The 23,028-nt window shown below is 46.5% G+C and overlaps 1 protein-coding gene across 1 annotated transcript in view; it reads right to left on the bottom strand.

Annotated features, from left to right (window-relative positions):
* LOC142566125 (23 kDa integral membrane protein-like) overlaps positions 1–23,028 on the bottom strand; it is a 49,517-nt gene that overhangs the window by 13,445 nt on the left and 13,044 nt on the right. Inside the window, exons 5-6 of the mRNA XM_075676927.1 lie at positions 18,469–18,576; positions 5,363–5,446 (exon numbers count right to left, since the gene is read on the bottom strand). Coding sequence (XP_075533042.1) covers positions 5,363–5,446; positions 18,469–18,576 — 192 coding nt within the window. The remainder of the gene's footprint in view (positions 1–5,362; positions 5,447–18,468; positions 18,577–23,028) is intronic.

The raw sequence follows: 23,028 nt of genomic DNA, 5'->3' as shown, positions 1-23,028 counted from the left end.
GAAAAATCAGATTGCTTGTATTCTTTTTGAATTGTGCCGCATTTGAAACTTTACACTCTAAAGGTAAATGCAGAATTTCAGCTGTCATTGTATGTTGTTATGTAAGCGTAATAGTAAAGTCAAAGCAGACCACACTGCTGTTGAATTCTGTTTATTCCCCACTCACCCAGCAAACGCGAGACATTTTGGTAAATGATTTAACCATGCTAGCATAACTAGGTATAGTGTTCCAAAAACACCTAATATGTTACCCAAAATTCACTGAGAAGTTCAAGTGATAATTTAACAACATTACAACAAAATTCAGTGGAAATTTGGTGACTTCTTTGCCTCCCTTTAGTGACACGCTTTAAAAAATTATGGCAACACTGTTCATGATAGTGCTGTCCCACTGTGGGCGATACTATGAGCCACAGGAGCGAAGTGAATGCGAAAGTGTGGCTGGCTTCACTTCATACCACCGATGTGAAGATACACGGCATAAAAGTGCATCTTTCAACACAGATTCAAGTTCAACAAAATTATTTTTTTTTCTTCAAATTTGCCTTTTTCAACTGCCTGATAATTAAAAATATTGCAGCCCCTTTGGTGTAAGAAAAATCCATTGGCGACTGTACTTACTTGCATAAAAAGTGCGTAAAAAGTGAAATTTTGATGCAACAATTTAGATATAAACCACACTACTGATTTGATTAACTTCATTATAGTGAGGTTTAACTGTATGTCAGTATATTAGAACCACAGTATAACAAACTTTAACAATGAGTTTGAAGTGTTGTCCTGAGTATATTGGATGTATGACAGCCAACGCAAATATGCTGGCTTCAGGAAGGGGTACTCTAAAATAGTTTCCACCCATATCAATCAGGTAAGAGAAATCTGTAGAGTACAACCAACCTCTCTACATGCATTTCATAGATTACAAAAAGGCATTTGATTCAGTAGAGATACCAGCAGTCATGGTGGCACTGCGTAGTCAAGGACTACAGGAAGCATATATGAATATCTTGGCAAATATGTATGAAGACTTCACAGCTACTTTAATTCTTCACAAGTGGGAAAATACCAATGAAGGAAAGTGTCAGGCAAGAAGACGTATCCATTGTCTGCTTAGAAGAAGTATTCAAGGTATTCAACTGGAAAGGATTAGAAGTGAGGGTCAACAGTGAATATATCTACAGTTCTGCAGCTGACGTTATCCTGTTCACGATTTGCAACTAGGGGACTTCGAATTTCGGGAGATTCACTGAGCAGAGGGACGATGACAAAAGAGTAAAAAGAAGCATTTCACTATTTTTCCTGGGCCACAGCAATGTCAGAAACTGCTCCGAATGGCTGCCAGTACAGTTATTAAACATCTTCGTGCTCCTACTGTGACCGGAGATGATGCAGACATGTGTATGATTGTGTGTGTATGTGTATTGTGCGCACATGTGTATGACTGTACAAAAATATGAAAAAATGAGGGAAGTGTCGAAATTCGACTGGGAAGGTGTTACTGTTTCGATACACAGTGTTTATTTCCCATATTTTTTAACAGATGGCTACTTTTGGACAATTTTGAGCCCATGGCGGTGGCGGCGGCTGCAAGCCAGCATATGCGGGGCTGCGCTTCGAGCACCGTGACGTCGTGTATGCCAGTTTGCAGTAGCAAGAGAAGTGGGCAGCCAGCACTAGCCAGACATCTACCTCATTGTTTTGTGAGCGCACTACCATGCAAGGTGCGAGCGAAAGCGACTGCACAAGTGGCGCAATGACATAAAAGTGCAATATTAACTTGCTCTGCAGTATTCCAAGTGTACAATTCGAATAATGAAATAAGGCACTGTTTCAAACGCAGTTGAAGCTTTAAATGAAACAAGGCGTAGGTGTTTCAAAGCTGTTTGCGCTGAAGCTTCTGAATGCTAAAAAAACAGGGCGGTGATTTGCATGTTGTCCTGACAATATTCACATGCCGATACTGGCAGTCAACCCTTGTGCAATAGCGAGCGTACGCATACGCCTTTGGTGTCCATTCAGCATCCCCTGCGGATGCTATATGAAGCTCTCCATATAGCATTATACGGAAGTTTCATGAACGGATGAAACGTATTGAAGGACCCTGCTACTACAATGCCCCAGTGAATGCCACTCAAGAGAGCAGCAGTACAAAAATGGCACGATGCCTTTGATCATCACCCGGCCACTGCGCAATAAAGAACTAAAAGGCACAACTCTTTTCGTCTTCTCTTCTCGAGTCCACCTTCCGCTTGCTCTGTTCCTTTCTTCTTTCCACTTTCTATAGAAAATGGAGGGGACAGCGCCACGCTTTAGGCGCTGCCCTTTCGCTGACATGCTGCAGCTCTGCAGCAAAGCGGGGCTCATGTGATAGTCACTGTTCTCAAAGTGTAGGGAGCTCAGAAAGTCACGCTTTGACAGTACTCATGATGGCTGAGATGAGTGCGCAGCACGAATTGATATCCTTCGAAGCTTTGGCTCTGCCAAAAAGGTATGACATGGCCTGTCTCGCCAGACGATACTTTTCCCACACCCTTGCGTGCAGCAGTGTAGAGGCATTCTCCTGCATTGTGCCAGGTGCTTTACTGATCACATTACGAAGCAGCACACAGCACAAACGGTGATTTTGAAAACTTGGGCACAAGCTCCGCTTGCAAAATCAATTATGCAGCTGAGAGCAAGTGCACTTTTGAGACATCGTCCACTGCCTTCCAGCGCCATCCATGTGGGTGGAGAGATACGGGCGATGGCTGGCACACCGGAATCCAGCACAGACAACGTCACAGAAATGTCACTTCCTCCAGTTTGCAGCACGGCCGCTAGGTGCGGTATTTTGTAAAAAATGAATGAAATTCATTATTTTCCAATACTTTCTGCTTGAAAACAAGGTTGTGTCAACCAATTTCAGAACCCAAGTTTTCATTTGGACTACAAACCTAGGTGGCAAAAGTTTTGTTCAGTGTCCCTTTAAGAAACATGTACCATGTCCCGTGACAGTGGCCTCTCCCCTTTTGATATGGTTCACCACATAACACTGCTATAATACGGCGAAGCTTTAAGAGAACCGGCTATTGTGCAAGACACATTAGAACTTTGCCTCACAAGCACTCATCAATGCATGTCCCGATCTGAATCCAACAGAGTTGGGCATAAGCTGCCTCCTGCAAACCTTTTCAACGAGAACACCCTGGGCACCGGGATAATGCCCAAGCTCTCAATTGGGTTCTGTATCCCACCCCACCCGGTTACTTCAAAACATACTGTGAAGACAGCTTTATGTTCAGACAGATAAAGCGTGCTTGGAAATCGCACATGGAAAAAAAAAGGCCGCGGCAGGCAGTTTTAAGGCACAAGTTTTAGGCACTCCGAGCACAATATATCCAATGTCCAGCTTGCTTTAACCCTTTCAGTGTCGGGTTTTTTCAAGTGTGATGTACCCCCGGCATCGAGTTATTTTTCTACAATATTATAAAATGAATGAAACCGTTTATTTTTGGTTGTGCAGAAATGAAAGAAAAAAAAGGGGGGGGGGGGGGGGCTCCAGTGTACACTGTGAAGGTGGTTGGCCAGCGATGCTTTGGTATCACCTGATCCGATAGACCAATGTGAGAAAGCCTTGAACTGGGTCCTCCCGAGCCCGATGCCATTGTGCATACTGAGGTTGCTGTTCCTTTCGTTGCTCATCATATTAACACTACTTTTCAGGCACCCTAACTGTGCATGGCTTGCTTTTGGGCAGGAACCGCTGCGTCCTACCTAGCCTAAACATGACTCCGTGGTGCATATTGATGTTACTGTTCCTGTTGCCCCTCATCGTGTTCACACTGTCCTTTGGGAGTCCCAACTATGTGTGGCCTTTCCATAGCACTATCAGAACACAAATGAAAGCAGTTGCTAGATGGGTTCTTTTACATATGAAAGTGTAGTTACATCACTCCCTTCTTCGTATGCTACGGTTGCCACTTCTCAGCAACTGTAGCTTATGCAACCATAATCTTTGCTGGGAAGCACTTGCAGCAAACACTATGTGTGAAGGCGAGCTTTCTAGTTCTTTTTCTTTCCCCCACACGGCCGCCACCGCTGATGCGAGCGCCATCTGGTGGTGCTAGCAAGGAACCTAGCAGCATGTGCCTCTTGCTGCGATTGGTTGAGTTTTAGAGTACAGCTATTAGGAGCCCGTTCCTGCGGCAAGCATCAGCATAACCGAGCAAACGAACACAGCAAAAGATGAAAGCAAACGCAGAGCACAGCAGGGGGATGAAAGCCACGAGGAGGAAAGTGGAGAAGAGGGTGCAGTGCGACCAGGAGGCGGTAAGCGGAGTGCCAGCATGACCTGGCACACGGCCAGTGCAGAAACAAAGCACTGGAGTGGGCTTCGGACCCACTGCGCATGTGCTACTTCACCTGCCGCACTACTGTGAGAATTCACTCTGCGCCGGCCACGCACTCCCCCATGTTCACACATTCTGAACAATGCGCGATACAACTGGTGGAAATGCTTCGTCTGCCGCTGCTGCTAAACGAGTTGCTCGAGCGGAAACTCAGCACCACCACTGCGAGCACCTTGTCCTTCAGAATCACTTCAGAATCAAATTCTTTGCCATAATATATCACGAATTCAAAACGTCTAAACAGCTGCACTTAAAATTTGCATTAGGGAGTACCGTAATTGTCGGTGAAATTTTTTGCCCACGGGCACGACAAATGCATTGGGGGTAGAGGTACACAGCTTCAGTGTAAAAATGACGTATAATGGCAAATGCTCTCTTAGTGTGGTCCTCACATTCCTATCTGACAAAAGGAATGTCAAAAGGAATGCGGCAGAACAGGAACACAACGGTACGTCCGCGGTGCTGAAAGGGTTGAGGATTTATCTGCATGAATACTGCTAGAAAATGTACTGAGTGTTCAATGTAGTGCATAATTGGCTGTACCCAGATTACCGTTCAGACTCACATATAGTAAGGGCTGCACTTTTTCACAATTTCAGCGAGGTGTGGCCATTACGCAGGACCAGACCTTTTCATCAACGTGGTGCCGGCACAGTCTTAACTTGTGCAAACCCCAGATGTAGCATTGCACCAGAGGTCAATGCGCAGCTCACCATCTAGTAGCGGCATGTGGAAGTATGCAGCAAGCAAAAATACCCCAATGTGCAGGCGGCAACGGGGTACCGAACACAATTACTTCTCCGCTGAAATTATTTTTCCAAATTTTGGGCTGCCAAGTTGGGGGCGTGGCCCTTGCACGGTCTATGTACTACAGTACTTGGGGCTGATAGTGTAAAATTTTACACGGGTGTGTTACAGATGCTTTTTGCACACTTCTGTTGAACTGTGGCATTAGAAAGAATGATAGTCCTTACCTCAATGAAGCAGATGATGATGCCAGTCACTCCAACATACACAATCTTCTCATTAAACTTCTCCAAAAGCACATCAATACAGTTCTGGAAGTGAAACAGTAAAACAATATAAGAAACTAATTTTAGCTGCAATATTTAATAGGTTCTTATACACACTATGTAGCACTGAAAACACTGGGGCCATATTCTGTAGCCGTTCGTTTTGGAACCGGTTCCTTTTGGCTGTTACGTCAGGATTACGTCACTCGGAGAAAGAGTGGAACGGGGCGGCATGAGGGGAACCAATGAACGAGCGGCGGTCTGCCGGAAGATCACGTCATCATTTTTGTTTGTACTTGGGGGACGGTATAGCAATTGAAGGATGTTGCTGGTTTGATAAAAAAACATTGGTTTGTATAGAACACTTGCAAATATATTTTCAGTAATAAATGTGAGCTTGCGGCGCAGACGGCTACTGGGAGTTGTAATTTTATTTGTGTTATATTATTTAGTCGCTAGGTGGTGTGCCATATGTTATACAAACAACTTGCCTCGCTTTGTTTACATTTTGGACTTGTTCGCACACCGAAACCGAAACGATGTCGTCGCACAAGGACAGGCGGCTGGGTCCTCATGTTTCAGCGAGGCAGCGCGAAATACTCGTTTCATTTGTCGAGGAGCACCCCTACCTAGCAAAGGCGTCGTGTGTGTTGGGCCAGCACAGCTGACGGCGGCTTTCTGTTGCGCCGTGGATGGGAATCTAACCTATCCTTTTTCTTTGCCCACAACCGTAATGGCCTTGGCGACGGCTGTAATGATCCGGTTGACCGAAGGCTGCGACAGTGCAATCGCTTCTTCATTCCCGACGCACTGTTGAAAGCTCCCGGTGGCAAAAAACGCAGCGTGCACAGCACTTTCATCGTAGTGTCGACACCACGAAATCTTTGAGGTCCGAGATGTTCTTCCAGCTCATCGCAAAGACGTCACACTATGTCTTTGGAGAGCCTAAAATGCCTTCGAAACTCTTCTTCGGCCATGCCGAACGCGTCGCGTCGTTGCCTCTCGTCGCGTCGTTGTCTTTCGGCGCTCGCCAGCAGCACAACCTAGCACAACCAAAGGAGCCGCCATTGCCGTCTCAGTCTCGTCTCATCTAGGTGCCGGCTCGTCAGCTGGCGCGAGACTAGCCGGCAGCCACGGTTGCCCTAGCAACCCTCGACATCATGCTCGCCACCGCGCGCGACCCTCGAGCGAACCACTTCTCCGCGGTTCCTCTCACAGCAGGGAACCGGTTCCTTTCTAGATGGTTGGCAACCTGTGCGATGTCATCAAAATTTGTCGTCGCGCCCACCAGGGATGACAACGAAGCGCCGACCAATGGCAACAGCCAAAAGGAACCGGTTCCAAAACGAACCGCTACAGAATACGGCCCCTGCTTCCTGTCAAACACTCAGAGGCAGGTTACGGCAGCGGTACACAAAAAATGCAACCATTACGAGCCTGCTATAGGGCAGGAACAGCAGTGAGTCACTCTAAAAAGTATGGCAAATGAAATCAAATTGTGGGGCTGAAGAGGGCCTGAAACTTTTCATTTAAGTCGAGAAAGGCCTTTGAGGTCGCACTAGACTACTTCAGAAATACTGGCGGGCAATGCTGCTCCGCCACCGCCAGAGCAAAACATGAAGCTCTCTTCACGCGGCCTGCAGCAAGGAACGACGCCTTGTTTGGATTACCACGTATTACAGCATGCAGCACGCTTCCAATGGCTCTACAGGATAGGTGAGACAGGGGAAAATGCTTGTTGCAAGTGAGTCATGAATTCAATGTGCGACAACCCATGAGATTTGCTGGTACCGGAAGAGGAAATAGTGCATGGCAGCATTTTCGCCTCGGGCGAGTACTGCGAGGAAGGTGCCGCGGCAAGTGGTTACTGCTCTCGATTGTACGTGCCTCACGCCTTTTGTTCACTTGGAATGAAGCAGCCGAAAAACATACATGATCCCAGTTTGGCAATGTACTGAACGTCGATACCAAAAGATAATGTTTTCCAGGAACATATCAACCTGTAAAAAAGAAGTGTAAGTGCATTGGGTCCTTCGTGTTCTCGATCGCAAAGCTTGGTGCCAAGAAACTGTATGAAACGGGATTGTACTAATGAGGCTCTAGTGCATTTGAATACCTTGCTATTGCAGTCAATGCCGCACCCTTCCTGCAAAAATTAATTTCTCCATCCTCCTGTCATGAAGCAAATGTAGAGATATACTAAAGAAGCTGCTCGCACCAAATGTAAGGGATGAATGAGGATGTCCAAGAAAATAGAACTAACAATGGATGTGTTTTGTGCCCCTCTGCGGAAGCAGTTGCCTGTTGAATAAAAAGTATGCCATCACAGTCGAACCACCTATAACGATACTGATCTTAACAATGTATCGGATATAACAATGAGCAGTTGATGCACTGTCAACGTTTGTATGTGCTCTAAGTGAAAATAAGCCACTAATACAATGCTCCCATGCATTATCTGCTACAGCAATTAAATCTGCCTACTGCGTGTTTGCAGTGATATGAAGAAATGCAAAATCCTTTTAAAAAAAAACTGCATACAGCACACCTTCACCACAACCGCCTTTGTGCATCGCAGCACACACGGCACACCTTTGTTGCATTACTACCCCATCTCTCTTCGACGCCTCCAATGTCGGCACAGTCGACTTCTGTATTGGATGGGTGGAAGGGAGACTGGCATGCAAAGCCAGTGTTGCGTAGCACGACACGACGAAGGGGTGCCGTATGGGGTGTGCCGCACAAAATTTAGTGTGGCAAAGGTGAGGGGCATATGCAGGCAGGTGCAGCGGCGCACATTTTTTTCACGTTCTGTATAACATTCTCCTTTCTTGGAGAATTAAGTAAATAGGACAAACTGGCCAATGCCTCAATGTCAGACTACACGAAGACGATTTCAAGGGGGGACATGGCTTTCACATTGTGAAAAATGGTTAGAAAATAGGTTTTTTGAAAACCACATTTTCAGTTTCTATAACCCTTTTTCTATCTGATCCTGAAAACCACGTACTAGTAGTCTAAAAAGTTTCATCAGCAAAGGTGGCAAAAAATTTCACTGAAATCACGAAAGATCAGAGTTTTTCAAGCCACAATATCTCTGGAATGATGCAACTGAGCGCCACCATTTTGGTCTCGACAGAAAGCACTTTTCTCAGTCTTGTAATCTGCTGCTCCAGCTATCTCCTCCATAGAGAAACAAGTGCACAAGATTTTTATAGACAATTATGATAGTCCCTAATACGAAATTTGAGGGCAGCTATATACGGGTTTTCATTTCACTATATGTTGGCTGGCCCTGACAATCTGTCTCGTGTGGCACGTTGCGAACAGAGCTATGTGTGGCACAACTGCCTCGCTTATCGGGAGACTGAGTGGCGGTGTGGGGGCACGATTCACAGCAGCCGCCGCAGACAGACCACTGCTCATGCAGCGCTGTTTCCATACAGATGACATGCACTACTCTGGTGCCATCCTGTAGCCATTGTTGCTGCAAAGCCCATCTTACGCGGCATTACGCTTTTCTTTTTCACGCTTTTGCCATATCCTCCTCCGCTTTCTGCATCATGGTTCCACTGTATCCTTCTCCTCGCAGTCTATTTGTTATCGCACTCTTATCTCCAGCTGCACTCCGCATTCGCTTTCATCCTTCCCTGTGTTCGTTTGGTCGGTTACGCGGGCGCTTGCCGCAGGAACGGGCACCTGAGAGCTGCACTCTAAGAGCAAATGATTGAAGGTTGTTCTGGAGTCTCCGATTGGCTACGCCCGCCACGTGACCAGCACAGTCACGTGATCTGGTGCTTGCTCCATAAGGGCGCCGTCTGCTCTTCGCATCTCACAGCTCTCGACATCTCGACCACCGTGATTTAGACGAGTGTCGAAACGGGCGCAACATGGACATCAAAGAAGCGCGGCAACCTCTCCGTTACTGGACGTCCAAGGCCCATGGCTAAGCATTCTGAACATTGGCAACGTAGACTTGGCAACCAAGCACTTCGTGAACGATATCCTCGCACACACAGATAAGCCTTTCGAGCATTTGTGCTTTGAAGTTCGCTTCCAAACATATCACGCACGCAATCCTCAGGACATGTGACCATGCACATCGAGTGCATACTCTTTGGACTCACAGCTAGGCATTTTGCGCATCAGCCCATTGGACAAAGTGATCAGGCACATCGTGCGCGAACTCCTCAGACCCGCGGTTAAGCATTTCACAGGTCGGGACTGTCACGTTTTTGGCTTGATTATTTCAATTTGTTCGCACCCAAAGGTGTGCGTGCGTGCGTGCGTGTGTGTACCAAGAAAAATGAAAAGTGCAAAAGAGGGGGGTAGCCAAAACTGCCATTTAGCCATGCTCACAATATTCAACAAAAGTTCCACTGCATTCCGGAAGCTCTCCAGGCCCTCACAAGGTTCAAAGGAGAAAAAGTATACAATACAATGTTCTCGAAATATGGTAGCTGATGCAAACATTAGGATGCAAAACCAGAGCGTGAAGCTCCACATAAGTGCTGGCTTGCAAGGCATGCATGTTTCAGCTGCATTGCCGCCCGTGTAACAGTGCCTTTCTAATGTGCCACTAGCTCCTCAATCGCTGCCTAGAAAAAAAGTTCAAAATGCTGCCGAAAGTTTTCATTTAGTCATCTGGTCATTGCTAAAAAAATGTGCCGTTGCATGCAACCAACATGTGAATGTGAGTAGTGGTGCAGGGAGGTTTACTCCCCTTAGCACCAGAGACCGCCGTCAACAAGTCTGTATGCCAATACTATTCTGGGACCTGCTGTGCTTTTGTGGGGTATTGCAAAGCTCTTCAGCCGAAGAGCAAAACACTCCAGAAGCCCTGCATTTGATAAGACATCAATGACTACAGGTGTGGCGCATCTTGATAAGTTAATATCTAAGTTACAACTTTTAAAGCCATTTTCTCCAAACTGTATTTCTTGCCTCCTGTTCAGCTTGTTCAGCCGATTGCTTCACAATTGCCAGGTCTGTTTCAATTCCGTATTTTTTACTATGTTCTTCGAAGTGCAGTACAGGGCATGACATTCTTTTTCAGTGAGACTTTTTCTGATTTAATGATTTTACATGTTGTTCAAATTCTAGATGCTTGTTGTATAGTCACCTCTTAAAAAAATTACAACTAAGAAATCATGTAAACAAAAAAATTAATGAGTGTCACACCTTCAACCATCGATTTTGGAGTGTACAGTGCTTCGAATGAGTAATCACATTTTTCAAGTTCAGGCTTTGGACAAGCCCAAAAGGAGAAAAAATTTGTAAATAAAGAAGTTGCTGAGATATAACTGAAATTTCTATGATATCACAGAAAAATCACTACCTATGCCAATTTTAATCAACATCCACTAAGAAATAAGAAAGTTGATTCTGAAAGCCATGTCCCCACTTAAAGGTGCAGACGTGTAGGGAAGGATTTCTTGCATTACACTGTAATCAATGTAGCTGCGTTCCAATGTTTCCCCCCAGACTGCAGGTGTCTCAAAACGTGCGTGACTGCACAAGGGTGATAACTGAGGCAGCAGTCATTGCCAAAGGTGATTGAGATAGCAAGCCCTCGGTTGCCTTATCTGATAAATTAGTCTATATTGAATGTGAAAATAATGGTGCGTGCTCTTAATCTACCTGTGTCATAAATGAATGAGTGTTTTGGATTTAGCGTTTTTGTTCTTGCCCATTTTAGCCAAGTGATGGTTCAATTGTGATCACATGTTCGCAATTCCGTCCAAGACAGAGTCCACATGACTGAATCCATCCGGTCGTGTGGAGTAAAGCAGGGGGCAGGGTGGGGGCGGAGCTTTTTTGCATTGTTTAACGCATGCATTTAATACTGTTCGCAAGTGGAAGTCCTGCCAATTAAGGAGCTTATGAATGATAAACTGCTGCTTTCAGTTACAGTTGTATCCTGCGACAATGAAATTGACAGGGAGTGCAAAAAATTGTTGTCACTGGAATTTCTTGCGATATCAAATACATAAACGAGAACAAAGGGGGTCGACCAAGGAACCCCGATTTTCATTAGTAGTATCATAAGAAGCCAGGACAATATAGGGGAAATTACTTGTGCTTAATAAATGAAATAAAGAAACTATAAATTAATGGAAATGAAAGTGGATGAAAAAACAACTTGCCGCAGGTGGGGAACGATCCCACAACCTTTGCATTTCGGTTAACCCCCTTCTCGTTTATTACATAATAAGGGTCTCGAATCCCGCAACATTGATGCCTTCAGGTAGCATGTGTGGGCTTATTGACTGGTTGCCTTCACCCAAAAAGATCCCGTTCTCGTGACTCCTGCGGCTGAAAGGATGTTCCACGTCCGCCGCCAAGGTCTGCGAGTGGTGGCGCTGGCTAACACTCCCAGGGTTCTACTCGGGAACATAAATACCCAAGAAAGTGGATGGGGAAACGGCGCCGCAGTAGCTCAATTGGTAGAGCATCGCACGCGAAATGCGAAGGTTGTGGGATCGTTCCCCACCTGCGGCAAGTTGTTTTTTCATCCACTTTCATTTCCATCAATTTATCGTTTCTTTATTTCATTTTTTAAGCACAAGTAATTTCCCCTATGTTGTCCTCGGTGTCGGTGTTTGTTGGCTTCTTAAGATATATCAAATACAGAGGTGACACATGACTCGCTGACACAAACAGCAAGCTTTAATTCCGAAGATTGATCAGCTTAGCTTATTTGCACTTCTTGCCAAGCGATGGCACAATGAGACTCGCATGCCGCCGGCCAAGCCATTGCCTCATCGTCGTCCCGGGACCCGATGCAATACCTGATTGTATCAAATGCGTCTATGACTGGCGATGTGATGTAGTCGGTGGTCCGGGCCCACGTTGCACGGCTGTTTCATCTTCATCTGACGAAACAGTCTTCCTGGACACTCTTCAGGATTTCTTGGTCTTAATTCTTCATGCACCACCACGCTTGGATGTACTTGTTGGGATGTACATTGGCGGGCATATCTCCACTTTCCTGCAGGGCTGCCCACGCGGCTGAGACTTCATCAGGCGGCAACCAGTCTGCATCGCTACCTTCGTTCTCAGAGTCTGGCAGCTGCGCAGTGAACCCAGCATGGCGGAAGCAGTTGCAGATTACGGCACTTCTCGTTGCGCACCACAAAGCGACAATCATTTGGAGCTCCATAAAGAGGTCCACTTTTGTTTCGCAGCCCAACTGGATGTTCAGAAGAAGGAGCGTTTGAATAAGACGCTCATGGTAGGCCCGCTTGACACTCTGGATGACCCCTTGGTTGAGGGGTTGAATGGCAGAGTTGCAGTTCGGTGGGAAAAACTGCATGTTTTCCAGCTCGGCGTCCTCCATGACGTGAGAGGAACAACTGTCTAAATGTAGAGAAACCTTTCGGCCTTGCCTGCCCATGTCCTGGTCGAAGGCTTCGACCCACTCTCCGAAAATAGCCCGGGTCACCAACGCCCGCGTGTTCGCCACGTACTTCACAGGAAGGGTCCGATTTCCTTTGAATCAGCATGGTTTGGCACATTTTCCGACGACCAAAAGCAGCTGCTTGTCCGAACCACCCATATTAGCGCACAGTAGCACGGTTATTCTCTTCTTACTGTGCTTGCCTCCGTGGCAGCGCAGTCTCTTGAAATCCAGGGTCCTGGTGGGCAGCAGCTCATATCTGATAGTGTGTAGTCTTGCAGAATGGCTGCGAGGCTGGCTGACATCCACACAGTGATGGCGTCACTATCTGCCGAAGCGGCTTCACCGCACAAAACTTTGCCGATGATGCTGTGGGCTTGACTTGAATCTGTTCAGTCAACCTACATTGGCCTTAATTAAAGTAATCTATTCCTATTCCAAGGCCTCGTGCACCGGCTGAGTCAGTTTCTTGCGCTTTGCTGACGTCCCTGAAGCTAACGCTTTGGCTATAGCATGCTTGCTCTTCAATATTGTTGAAAGAGAGCTCGCCGAAATTCCAAATTCTTCGGCGATGACAGATTTTTTTCTTTCGAGCTTCAGCCTGGGCGATGACTCGAGCCTTGTCTTCTAGCGATAAAAACTTGCGTTTCTTTGTCAGCTGTGACATGCTTCAGCTGACAAACCAATAGCTTCGAGAGACAACGACCAAATGGCGTGCAATCATTAATTGTCAAGCGTGCGTTGCCTGAACACCTCATTGCACCCTACTGGGATTTGACCTTGCAACCGCTACTTCGTATACTGATTGGTGTTGTACACCGGAGCCATTTTCACGAAACTTTGTAGAAAATGAATAATTTGAAATATTATAAAAATAAAATTATGGCATGTACGTTATTTGTACGCGCACCGTTTTCCTAACCAAAATGACAAAACGTTTCCTCAGAGCTCGGATGCTCCTCTATAAGAGCGCATTGCATTGCGATGACCAACGCGGCATGTCAGCTTTCCGTTTTGTTTACGTTGCGTCATGGCCTGAGCAGGTCCAGTTTGTGTGCATTTTTTTAATACTATCAAGGTCGATGGTTTGTCAAGGCATGAAAAAAGTTTTAGGGGTTTCGATGAGCTACAGATTAAATAATTTTGCTCACGTCTACTCTGTAAAAACTATTGAAATGAAAATGCGTCTGTTAGTTCGTTTTGGAGGGAATTTGGATGCATCATGTTCTATGGGACATTGACAGGGAATGAAAAAAATCTTCGTTGTGGCAAAAATTTCATTGAAGTGGACTTCATTGTGCCAGGATTTGACTGTATATTTTTTTCATGAAGCTAGCATGAGCTATGGAAATGACAGTATTGAAAGAAGGCAACAACACATACAGCAGAATTTTGACAATACAAATCTCTCAGGACAGCAAAAGCATTTGTATTATCAGAAATTAGTATTGCCCACAAATGTAAAGAATCGGAAACTTATGGGGGGGGGGGGGGATGCAACAATAAATTAAATGGTCGACTTGTTCAAAATTTCAGATTTTTTTTTCCCCCCGCAATCGATTTTGCCTTACCGTATTTTCCGGTGTATAAGACGCGGTTTTTTTCCAAAAATCTTGCTGGTGCGTCCTATACAAGGGTGCGTCTTATATGCGAATTTTTCGTTTTTTTTGCGGGTTCAGAAATTACTCAGGTTCATGCTCAAGCTTTTTTCACCGAAAAAATATCACTACCAATGATGCGGTAGTAGCACGGTTAATACTTCAATACGGGGACCGCCGTGCGCAACTTTTTTTAGGTGAACTTTATCATGAAACGGCGGGGATGACGACTTCCAGAATCGCAAACACGCGGTCGTTTCGGAGGCGCAAGCAAAAGTAATGTGAAATTCCCAAAGATGGCGACAGTCGCGCTTCTCGACATTGTCAAGACAAGCCAAGCCGGCGTTCTTTTTTAGTCATTCTTTGCAACTTCGCAACCGTGTGCGTATTACGTCTGTGTTGATGACTTCGGCGTGTGTTTTCCACTACCTACACCTGTCGTGCTCGGTCTTACTACAGTATGCCACCGAAGTTGCGCAAGAGCTACACCGCAAAGTTCAAATTATCTGCGGTCGAGTATGCTACCGAAAACGGAAATCGGGCTGCGGGCCGCCATTTCGACGTCACCGAGAAGATGATTCGCACGTGGCGACAGTCGTCCGCCAAACTGCAGGCGATGAAGAGCGGAAAGAAGGCTGACCGCGGGAAGAAGGCGCGGTGGCCTGAACTTGAAGACCGGCTCCTCAAGTGGGCTCTTGAACAATGGGCTCAAGGTAGGGCTCTGTCAACCGTGCAGTTGCGCTTGAAAGCACGCACTTTGGCGAGTGAAATCGGTGCCGCTGATTTTGTTGGTGGGCCGTCATGGTGCTATAGATTTATGCAGCGCAAAGCCTTGTCCATAAGAGCGCGAACGACAATGTCTCAACAACTACCAGACGATTTCGGAGAGAAAGTGGAGAAGTTCCATGAATTTGTGAAGAAGGAAGTCGAAAAGAATAACATCATCGACAGCCACATCGTAAACATGGACGAAGTGCCTCTAACATTTGACATCCCTATGTCAAAAAGTGTCGCTCAGAAAGGTGATAAGACTGTCACAGTACGAACAACTGGGCACGAAAAGTCTCACTTCACTGTCGTACTTGCGTGCTGTGCTGACGGAACAAAGCTGCCGCCGATGATAATTTTTAAAAGGAAAACGATGCCAAAAGAAAGCTTTCCGCCTGGTGTTATTGTCACAACTAACCAGAAGGGCTGGATGGATGAGCAAATGATGGGAGTTTGGCTCGAAAAGTGCTTTTCGAAGCGCCCGGATGGATTTTTTCACTCCCGGAAAGGCCTTCTGGTTATGGATAGCATGCGGGCGCACATTACTGACTTGACACTGAGGCAAATCAAGGCGAAGAACTGTACACCCACAATAATACCCGGTGGTTTGACGAAGGTTCTACAGCCTTTGGATATTTCCGTCAACCGCAGCTTTAAAGCCATTTTGCGACGTATTTGGGAGGCGTGGATGACGGAAGGCGAGCACAGCTACACCGCAACTGGACGCATGAGGCGCGCTTCTTACAGCGAAGTGGGTCCATCAGGCCTGGAGTGCTGTCAGAGTGGCAACCATAACTGCAGGGTTCCGGAAGGCTGGCCTGCTAGCTTCATCGCCAACCGAGCACGACGACAATCAGACCAGCGGTTCTGAGTATGAAGAGAATGCTTCAGCCGCGTTGCCTCCAGAAATGGGCGAGCTTTTTGAGAGCGCATCCGAAGATGAAGACTTCGATGGTTTTAAGTAAAAATAAAATGTTATGGACATATGGGAGAGTTCTTTCGTCGTATTTTTCTTTCTTTTTTGCTAAAACGTGGGCAGGTATGGCGTGAGTGTTGCCTTTTGCGATCACTTAGCGTTGCTTAAGAACTTCTCACAGGCCGCCGCGGTGGCTCAGTGGTTGAGTGGTGATGGTCGATCAAGCGTGTTTAATTAACCCTGACTAGCCTAAGTGGGTAAATTGGGGTGCGTCTTATACATGGGTGCGTCTTATATACCAACTTTTTCAATGAGAGCCTTCATATATGGCGAGTGCGTCTTATACAAGGGTGCGTCTTATACACCGGAAAATACGGTATGTCATGGGGAAATATATTTGGAAGAAATACACTGCAGAATTTGAGAAAATTGCACTGTTTTAGTGTGTTGTCTTCAAAATCGAGAGGTGCTACCACATTACTGATAATGCAAGTGCAAATTTCTACAAAGACGGATGGCCTAACAGCCATCCCAACACCTCGGGCTTCCTGATCAGCCACTACTTCACTTCTGCTGGGCCACCTCCTATACGGTCTAGCCTGCTCCTCCGGTCAAACCCATTGGGCCCTCCCGGCCGGGCTGCTCTGATGCTGCTGGGACGACCCTCTACTTTTCTCCCTCCTACCCTCTATTTTAATCCCACCTCCCTCACCCTGCTGGCGCTGAGCCGTGCTTCCGCATGGGTTGCAGAAGATAGTGCCAGCCTTTCCTCCTTTCCCACAAAAACCACACTCTTTTCTATTGACACTGTGCCGCCATCTTGGTATCACAGTATACATGAGAGATCGGAAACCCTGATAGCCGCAACATTATTTCTCCGTGCAGAAATGAAAAGCAACTAAAGCAAGCACAAGAAGGAAGAACTAACATCACGATTTGTTACTGCAGTCACATGGCCTGCAGGGAGCACACCTGAGCCGACATGAATCGGAATCACTGGCATGCTCTTTTTATGCACATTTTAGCAGCAGCATGTGCAATGCAAAAGATGTGGGTTAGGCTTCCATACAGAGATTTTCTTGTCCACTATCATATTCCTTTTAATTTCAACTAAGCGTAACAGTTAAACTTCCACACGCTTTTTCTGGCTTCAGTGTTAGTTTTCCTCAAATGGTTGTAACTAACAGATGCATGTAGTGTTGCAATTTAGAATAGCTTCTTCTTAATTTGAAATAGCGAGTCCTCAAATTGAACAGCAACGACTACCGTAAAATCCCAAGCGGTGCCCCATCCCTGAAAGATAACCCACTGATGTTATTGGCAAGCTTTTCTAGTTTTATAAAATAAGTGCTAGTTCCTGTAGGTGCACTCAAAGTTAACCCACCTGATATTTTAACTCTATTTTTCTCTAGATTTTAGGTGGGCTATCTCGGGATTTTACGGTATATTCAACCATTTCAAATATTTGCACACCCATAAAAATAAGCTACCATAACATATCCTTTGAATGAGCTTTCATAAGGCATGAAAGCAGCATGGCTGTGTCCAACAGAGCACTTGTTCAACCACCTACTCGCACTGAAAACAATGGTGCTGGCTTAGACAGTAGGCTGTTGCCAATTCAGTGAATTCTGTTTTAGGATCATCATCATTTATTATTTATTAATCCCATAAAAGCCCCTTCCAGAGTATAACATAAGGAGGGAGCAAATATGGGAAAAGCCACAGCATTAATGCCCAGGATAGCAGGGCCTGCAGACAGAACGACAGGTTCATGACAGTGCGTAGCGCTGTGTCGTGATAATGGAAGTATGGTAACTGCAACACCAAGGACTTTGCTGGCAGAGCCTGCTGCTCAGACAAATGCGAGCCACACTCCTGTGACATCATAAACGAACCCCCTACCCCCTAATGTTTCCATCCCCATAATTTGAAGCAACTGTTGCTTCTTCAAAACAGCCCAGCAGAATTTTGACAATTTCTTGCTTTTGGTGCAAGTTAACACAGAAATTTGTACGAGTATTAAGATAATGCAATTTGCACCAATGTCAAACACCTGGCCTACGAAGAAGTTGCATAATGCTGATGTTTCATTACACTCAAACTTTTCAGTACTGCAGAAAGGCTCTTAGGCTGCACTACACCAGTTCTATGAAACTGGTAGCACAAGTTCGCACAACTGGCTTTCTTGGCATTTGCCCTGAAAAGTTGGAGTTAAGACTCCAGTGCTCACATGTATTAGCATGAATTGCCACTCAAGAATTTCCCTACTGAAATCAGTTCACATGCCTCCAAAACATGCTTAAAGCTCACCTTTGTAAGGTCATTTCTCAGAAATTTTACAACTGGCTAAATGTTCAATGGCATGAAAAAAAGTTTACTGTACCCTTTTGTATGCCTTTGACACGTTGCAGTCTTCAGGCTTGTCTGGGCAGCACGACTGAGGCAGCTTGTCTCCGTAGTCAGCAGTGCTGTTGGCACCACAGCAATGCAGCTGCAAGAAATAGTGCAATACACTTCATTTAAAGATATTTAATCGCCACAGGAACATGGGCAACAGGCATCCTTACAGAGAAAACACTGCAAAATACCTGCACAAAGGGCCTTTTGTCCAAGACTGCAAGACCGAATGTGCCCACTCCATATCAACATCTTACCACCACTGATCGATGGACTGTTTTCATGGGACTTCATGGATGCAGCGTCTCCCTATACTAGTACCCCAAGATGGCAGCAGCGACGACATCAGTGAACCATATTGTTACATGTGGAAAGACAGACAAACGGGACTATTTACACTGGAGCCAGACCACCAGGCAGACACTCGCGCCACGAGCCCAGACACTTCGTCCTTCTCACAGCGGCTCATCTCTTGAGCATCCGTCAATGGTATCGTAATATTATCATGCATACATTGCATACAGCGCAGCTCTTAAGGAGCCCGTTACTGGGTTGAGTGTCGTCATTCCTCGGCATAACCACACTCGTGCCACTGCTCGTGCCTTTGTCAGCCTTCTTTCACAGCTGGCTCTGATGCCACTCATCACGCCAGCATTCCCATATTGCCCCTCACTCTGTGAAGGCACTGACCCACTGCCAGTCAGTGCGGCGATTTCAGTCACAAATTCTTTGCCTCACTACATAGCGAAATGAAAACATTTATACAGGTTCACTCAAATTTTGCATTAGGGAGTATTGCAATCGCCAGACATCTTTTCTGACAGGGACCGGTTACCAGCGGATTATAGTTGTTAGCGATTTGTTGCTGGGCACAAGACAAGACTCATGCTGTCACGTTTGTTTATGCAGCTTCTCGGCTTGCTAGTACTGCAAGATGGCGGCCACGATGACGTCAATGTGAACTATCTATAGTCTTCAGGAGACTTTGTATTTCACTTGTTATGATGCATACGATCAAAGCAAACCAGCTTTAGCTTCTGGGGTTTTACGTGCCAAAACCACTTCCCGATTATGAGGCACGCCGTAGAGGAGGACTCCGGAAATTTTGACCACCTGGAATTCTTTAAAGTGCACCTAAATCTAAGTACATGGGTGTTTTCGCATTTTGCCCCCCTCGAAATGCGGCCGCCGTGGCCGGGATTCGATCCCACGACCTCGTTCTCAGCAGCCTAACACCATAGCCACTAAGCAACCACCACGGGTGAAAGCACAACCAGCTGCTATCCAATTTATATGCAAGTAGCTTTACTCCTTGCACAAAAAGCACAGCCGGTTGACTATTTTGTGAGTGCATTATAGTCTGGTTTCCAGAAACACTGAAGTGACTGCGAGCCAGAATGCTATTTCTCTAGCTGAGCGATTTTCACCCAATTTCTGTGTACAGTGCAGTCCACTTATAAGGATATCAAGAAGAACGACAAATCCAATCTTTAGAACCAATTGCTATATCTGGACTGCTGTAAAAAAAGAAAAAAAAAGGCTGCCAAACATACCTTTGTAGCTCCGAAACCAAATTTGCCACTTACAATGAAAAATTGACAAAAAAAAAGAAATGCTGTGAAAAATATGTCTATACCTCTAAACAGCATGTCAAGCATTAGGCACACTAAAATAGTCCGAAATCTGCACTTGCTTTCACGGAAGGTTCAGGTCCACAACCGCAGTGTGCATCGCGTCCAGCAGCTGTGCGAACAGTCGCGGCTATAATTTAGTGTGCATGACATCAATGAGCTACTATTGACAACAGTGCACTTTGCGTGAACATTGGGGTCAGCTTCAAAGATGGGCCACTGTCAACCTCGTCGCCTCCGTCACACAACACCGTCTGTCACGACACCAATCACCCCGTCGGAGATTCTTTATAGACGAGGCAGTGCTAGCTGCACTCAGGAACTATGATATAGAAGCACCACCTATTTTATTGCCAGTAGCGACGTGCTCCCACAGTTCGGCAATGCGAGCGGCTGCCACCGTGTTGTTTTCACACATAAGGGTTGCACCCTAGCACACAAAGCTTGCCGTTTCCGTTCATCGGCATAGTCACTGGTTCTAGCCTTCATGATTGTGGCGCTTGCGGTTTTCAGAATCGTCGCTATCATCGATTGTGCGAGTCTTGCAAAATTTGCAGTTCTGTCGCAAGCAACACAGCTTTACGCTTTGTTGGCGCACTGACCGCTGCTACCGCGGCACATTTCCGCGCCCCCTGAGGAAGAGAGGGAGATTGTAGAAAGGGAGCGCAGGCGCGATTCGCTTCTTGCTTTTTTCTGTCTCTCTGGATGTTCACCGGCGACACGGACACGAAGCAGCTGGTGCCATCTTGCGGCATGTCGCACCAACTTGCAATGTTCTGAATCTGCACGCTGGTGGGACAAGTTGCATGGTAATGGTGCCAGATACGAACTCGCGTAGGCAAACTTTTCACCCTGTGTTGGCTGAGGGGAACTTAGCAAAGCAAAATTTCATGATTATTCTGCATGGAAAACACCGCCCAAAAGGCAGAATTTCTATCGTTATATCAGATATGCAGTAAATAACATAACGTTATATAAGGGGTTTTTGCTCATAGCCCTAATGCAGAAATTCATACTCTGAAGTCAACTCATCATTATAACTGATATATTATTATATGTGGTATTGTTATAAGTGGACTGCACTGTATATCTCCGGGGAGCTGCCATGGGTTGTTGCACGAACACAAGTGGACGTCCCCGCACCTGTGCTGGGGATGGCAACTTCAGTAGTGGCTGTGTCTAGGAAGCAGACCGGCCTCCAGAGCGACACCGACCATGACGATACCAGTGTCTACTCGCTCAGCAGCGAGGACTTTTCCGATGACTTTCAGCTTTTGAGGAGCAGCAAGGTGAAACGAAGAAACACTAGGGCACTGTCTTCACGCACATCAACTGTAGGACCAACTCTGAATACTGCAGTCAGTAAGATTCATTTTGTGCCAGACCGACAACCTGAGGCGACTTAACAGACAGTCTGTCTTGGTGCTCCTTGAAGCAGTGACGCCAAATCAAGTCAAGGACGTCAGAGTCAACACAAAAAAAAATGTCTACTGACGTACATGAGACTGCACTGAGCACTTTAAGGAACCAGAGCTGTGAGCTGCAATTGGCGCTCATAAGCCACTCTCGACATTCAGACTAGAAACACTAGAAACGCTGGCCAAGAACATGCCAGCCGGAATCACTTGAGGGCACAGGCTGAAATTCAGAAGGGGTAGAACGATGTCATTATTAGTAGCTGTGACCAACGTATGCAGAACAGCAACATTTCAGTTCAAAAGCACGTCGATGATGGGGCGAAGCACATATTCAAAGTCAGGAACCTGCGGCTGGGTGGTCAAAGTGATGTAAGTAACTGCCTTGGGTGACAGACGCACATTGTGAAGCAAGCACAAGTGTGGTGGGGAGGCGCTCGGAGCATTGGAGAGTTGAGGCAGTTCCAACTGAAGAACGCTAGTCGCCCAGTCGATGAAAGCCCAATGAGTGGATAAAAAGCCCAATCCAAGGATAACGTCGTGAGGGCAGTTGTGGATCACAGCAAAGGGAACAGAAGTAGGGCGGCCGGCTATAATTAAACCCGCAGTACACATTTCAAGAACAACCAGCACGCCGCCGCTGGCCACACGAAGCACTTGGCAGCTGCTGAGGTGAGGACCTCCTTTAAACGTCTACGTAGGCCAGCACTCATCACAGATATGTGGGCTCCAGTGTCGACGAGTGCTTGGGCAGGTACACTGTCTATTTTAACGTCTATAACACTTCTCCTTGCGGGCACAGACAGAGGATTTGCTGCGGCAGTAGACAATGCCGCACCACCTCCGAGGGCTGCATTTCTTAGTTTTCCGGAAGAGTGCGGCCAAACACCACAGGGGACGAAAGGCGACGTGGCTGCGGTGAACGACGATGGACAACGCGTCTGTGGTGAATGAGACTGGTGTCCGCATAGCGGTGATGAGCGACTGTACCGTGTGTTCCTAGCAGAATTGTCGGCGCTGTTAGACTCGGCGGTGGGTGGAACATTGCGGTCATTTGCATTAAAAATGGCTCAGGTTGGTCGGCGTATCAGGTGTTGAGGGCCACAAGTTGCGACAGTATCTACAGTCGTCCACAGTTCTCCACTTAGTCGGGTTGCGATAACGCAGAGAGAAGCGTCGGGGTGGAGCGAAAATAGTAGAAGGCGTTCCTTAGTTCTGCGACTGATAACAGTACATACAGAATATAAACCAATGTTTTCAAGTTCGTGGTGAATGATGGCTTGTACGAGAGGAACAGAAAAAGTGGTAGCATCAAGGCTACGCAAAGCTGCGGGCGCCATCGCATCCAGTTCACGTCAAACGATTCGCACCATGTGCGCTGATGACGATGCATGCTGCTGTGCGGGTTGATCTTCACACATCGACGTTGCAGCAGTATTGGGAAGCCTGGCGAATGGGTGCAAGACGCATCGGCTTTTGGCCTGCTCGAGTTGTCGGCAC

The sequence above is a fragment of the Dermacentor variabilis genome, chromosome 1 (genome assembly GCF_050947875.1).
Source record: "Dermacentor variabilis isolate Ectoservices chromosome 1, ASM5094787v1, whole genome shotgun sequence".
Classification (NCBI taxonomy): Eukaryota; Metazoa; Arthropoda; class Arachnida; order Ixodida; family Ixodidae; genus Dermacentor; species Dermacentor variabilis.
This window is presented reverse-complemented; position numbering and strand designations above follow the sequence as displayed.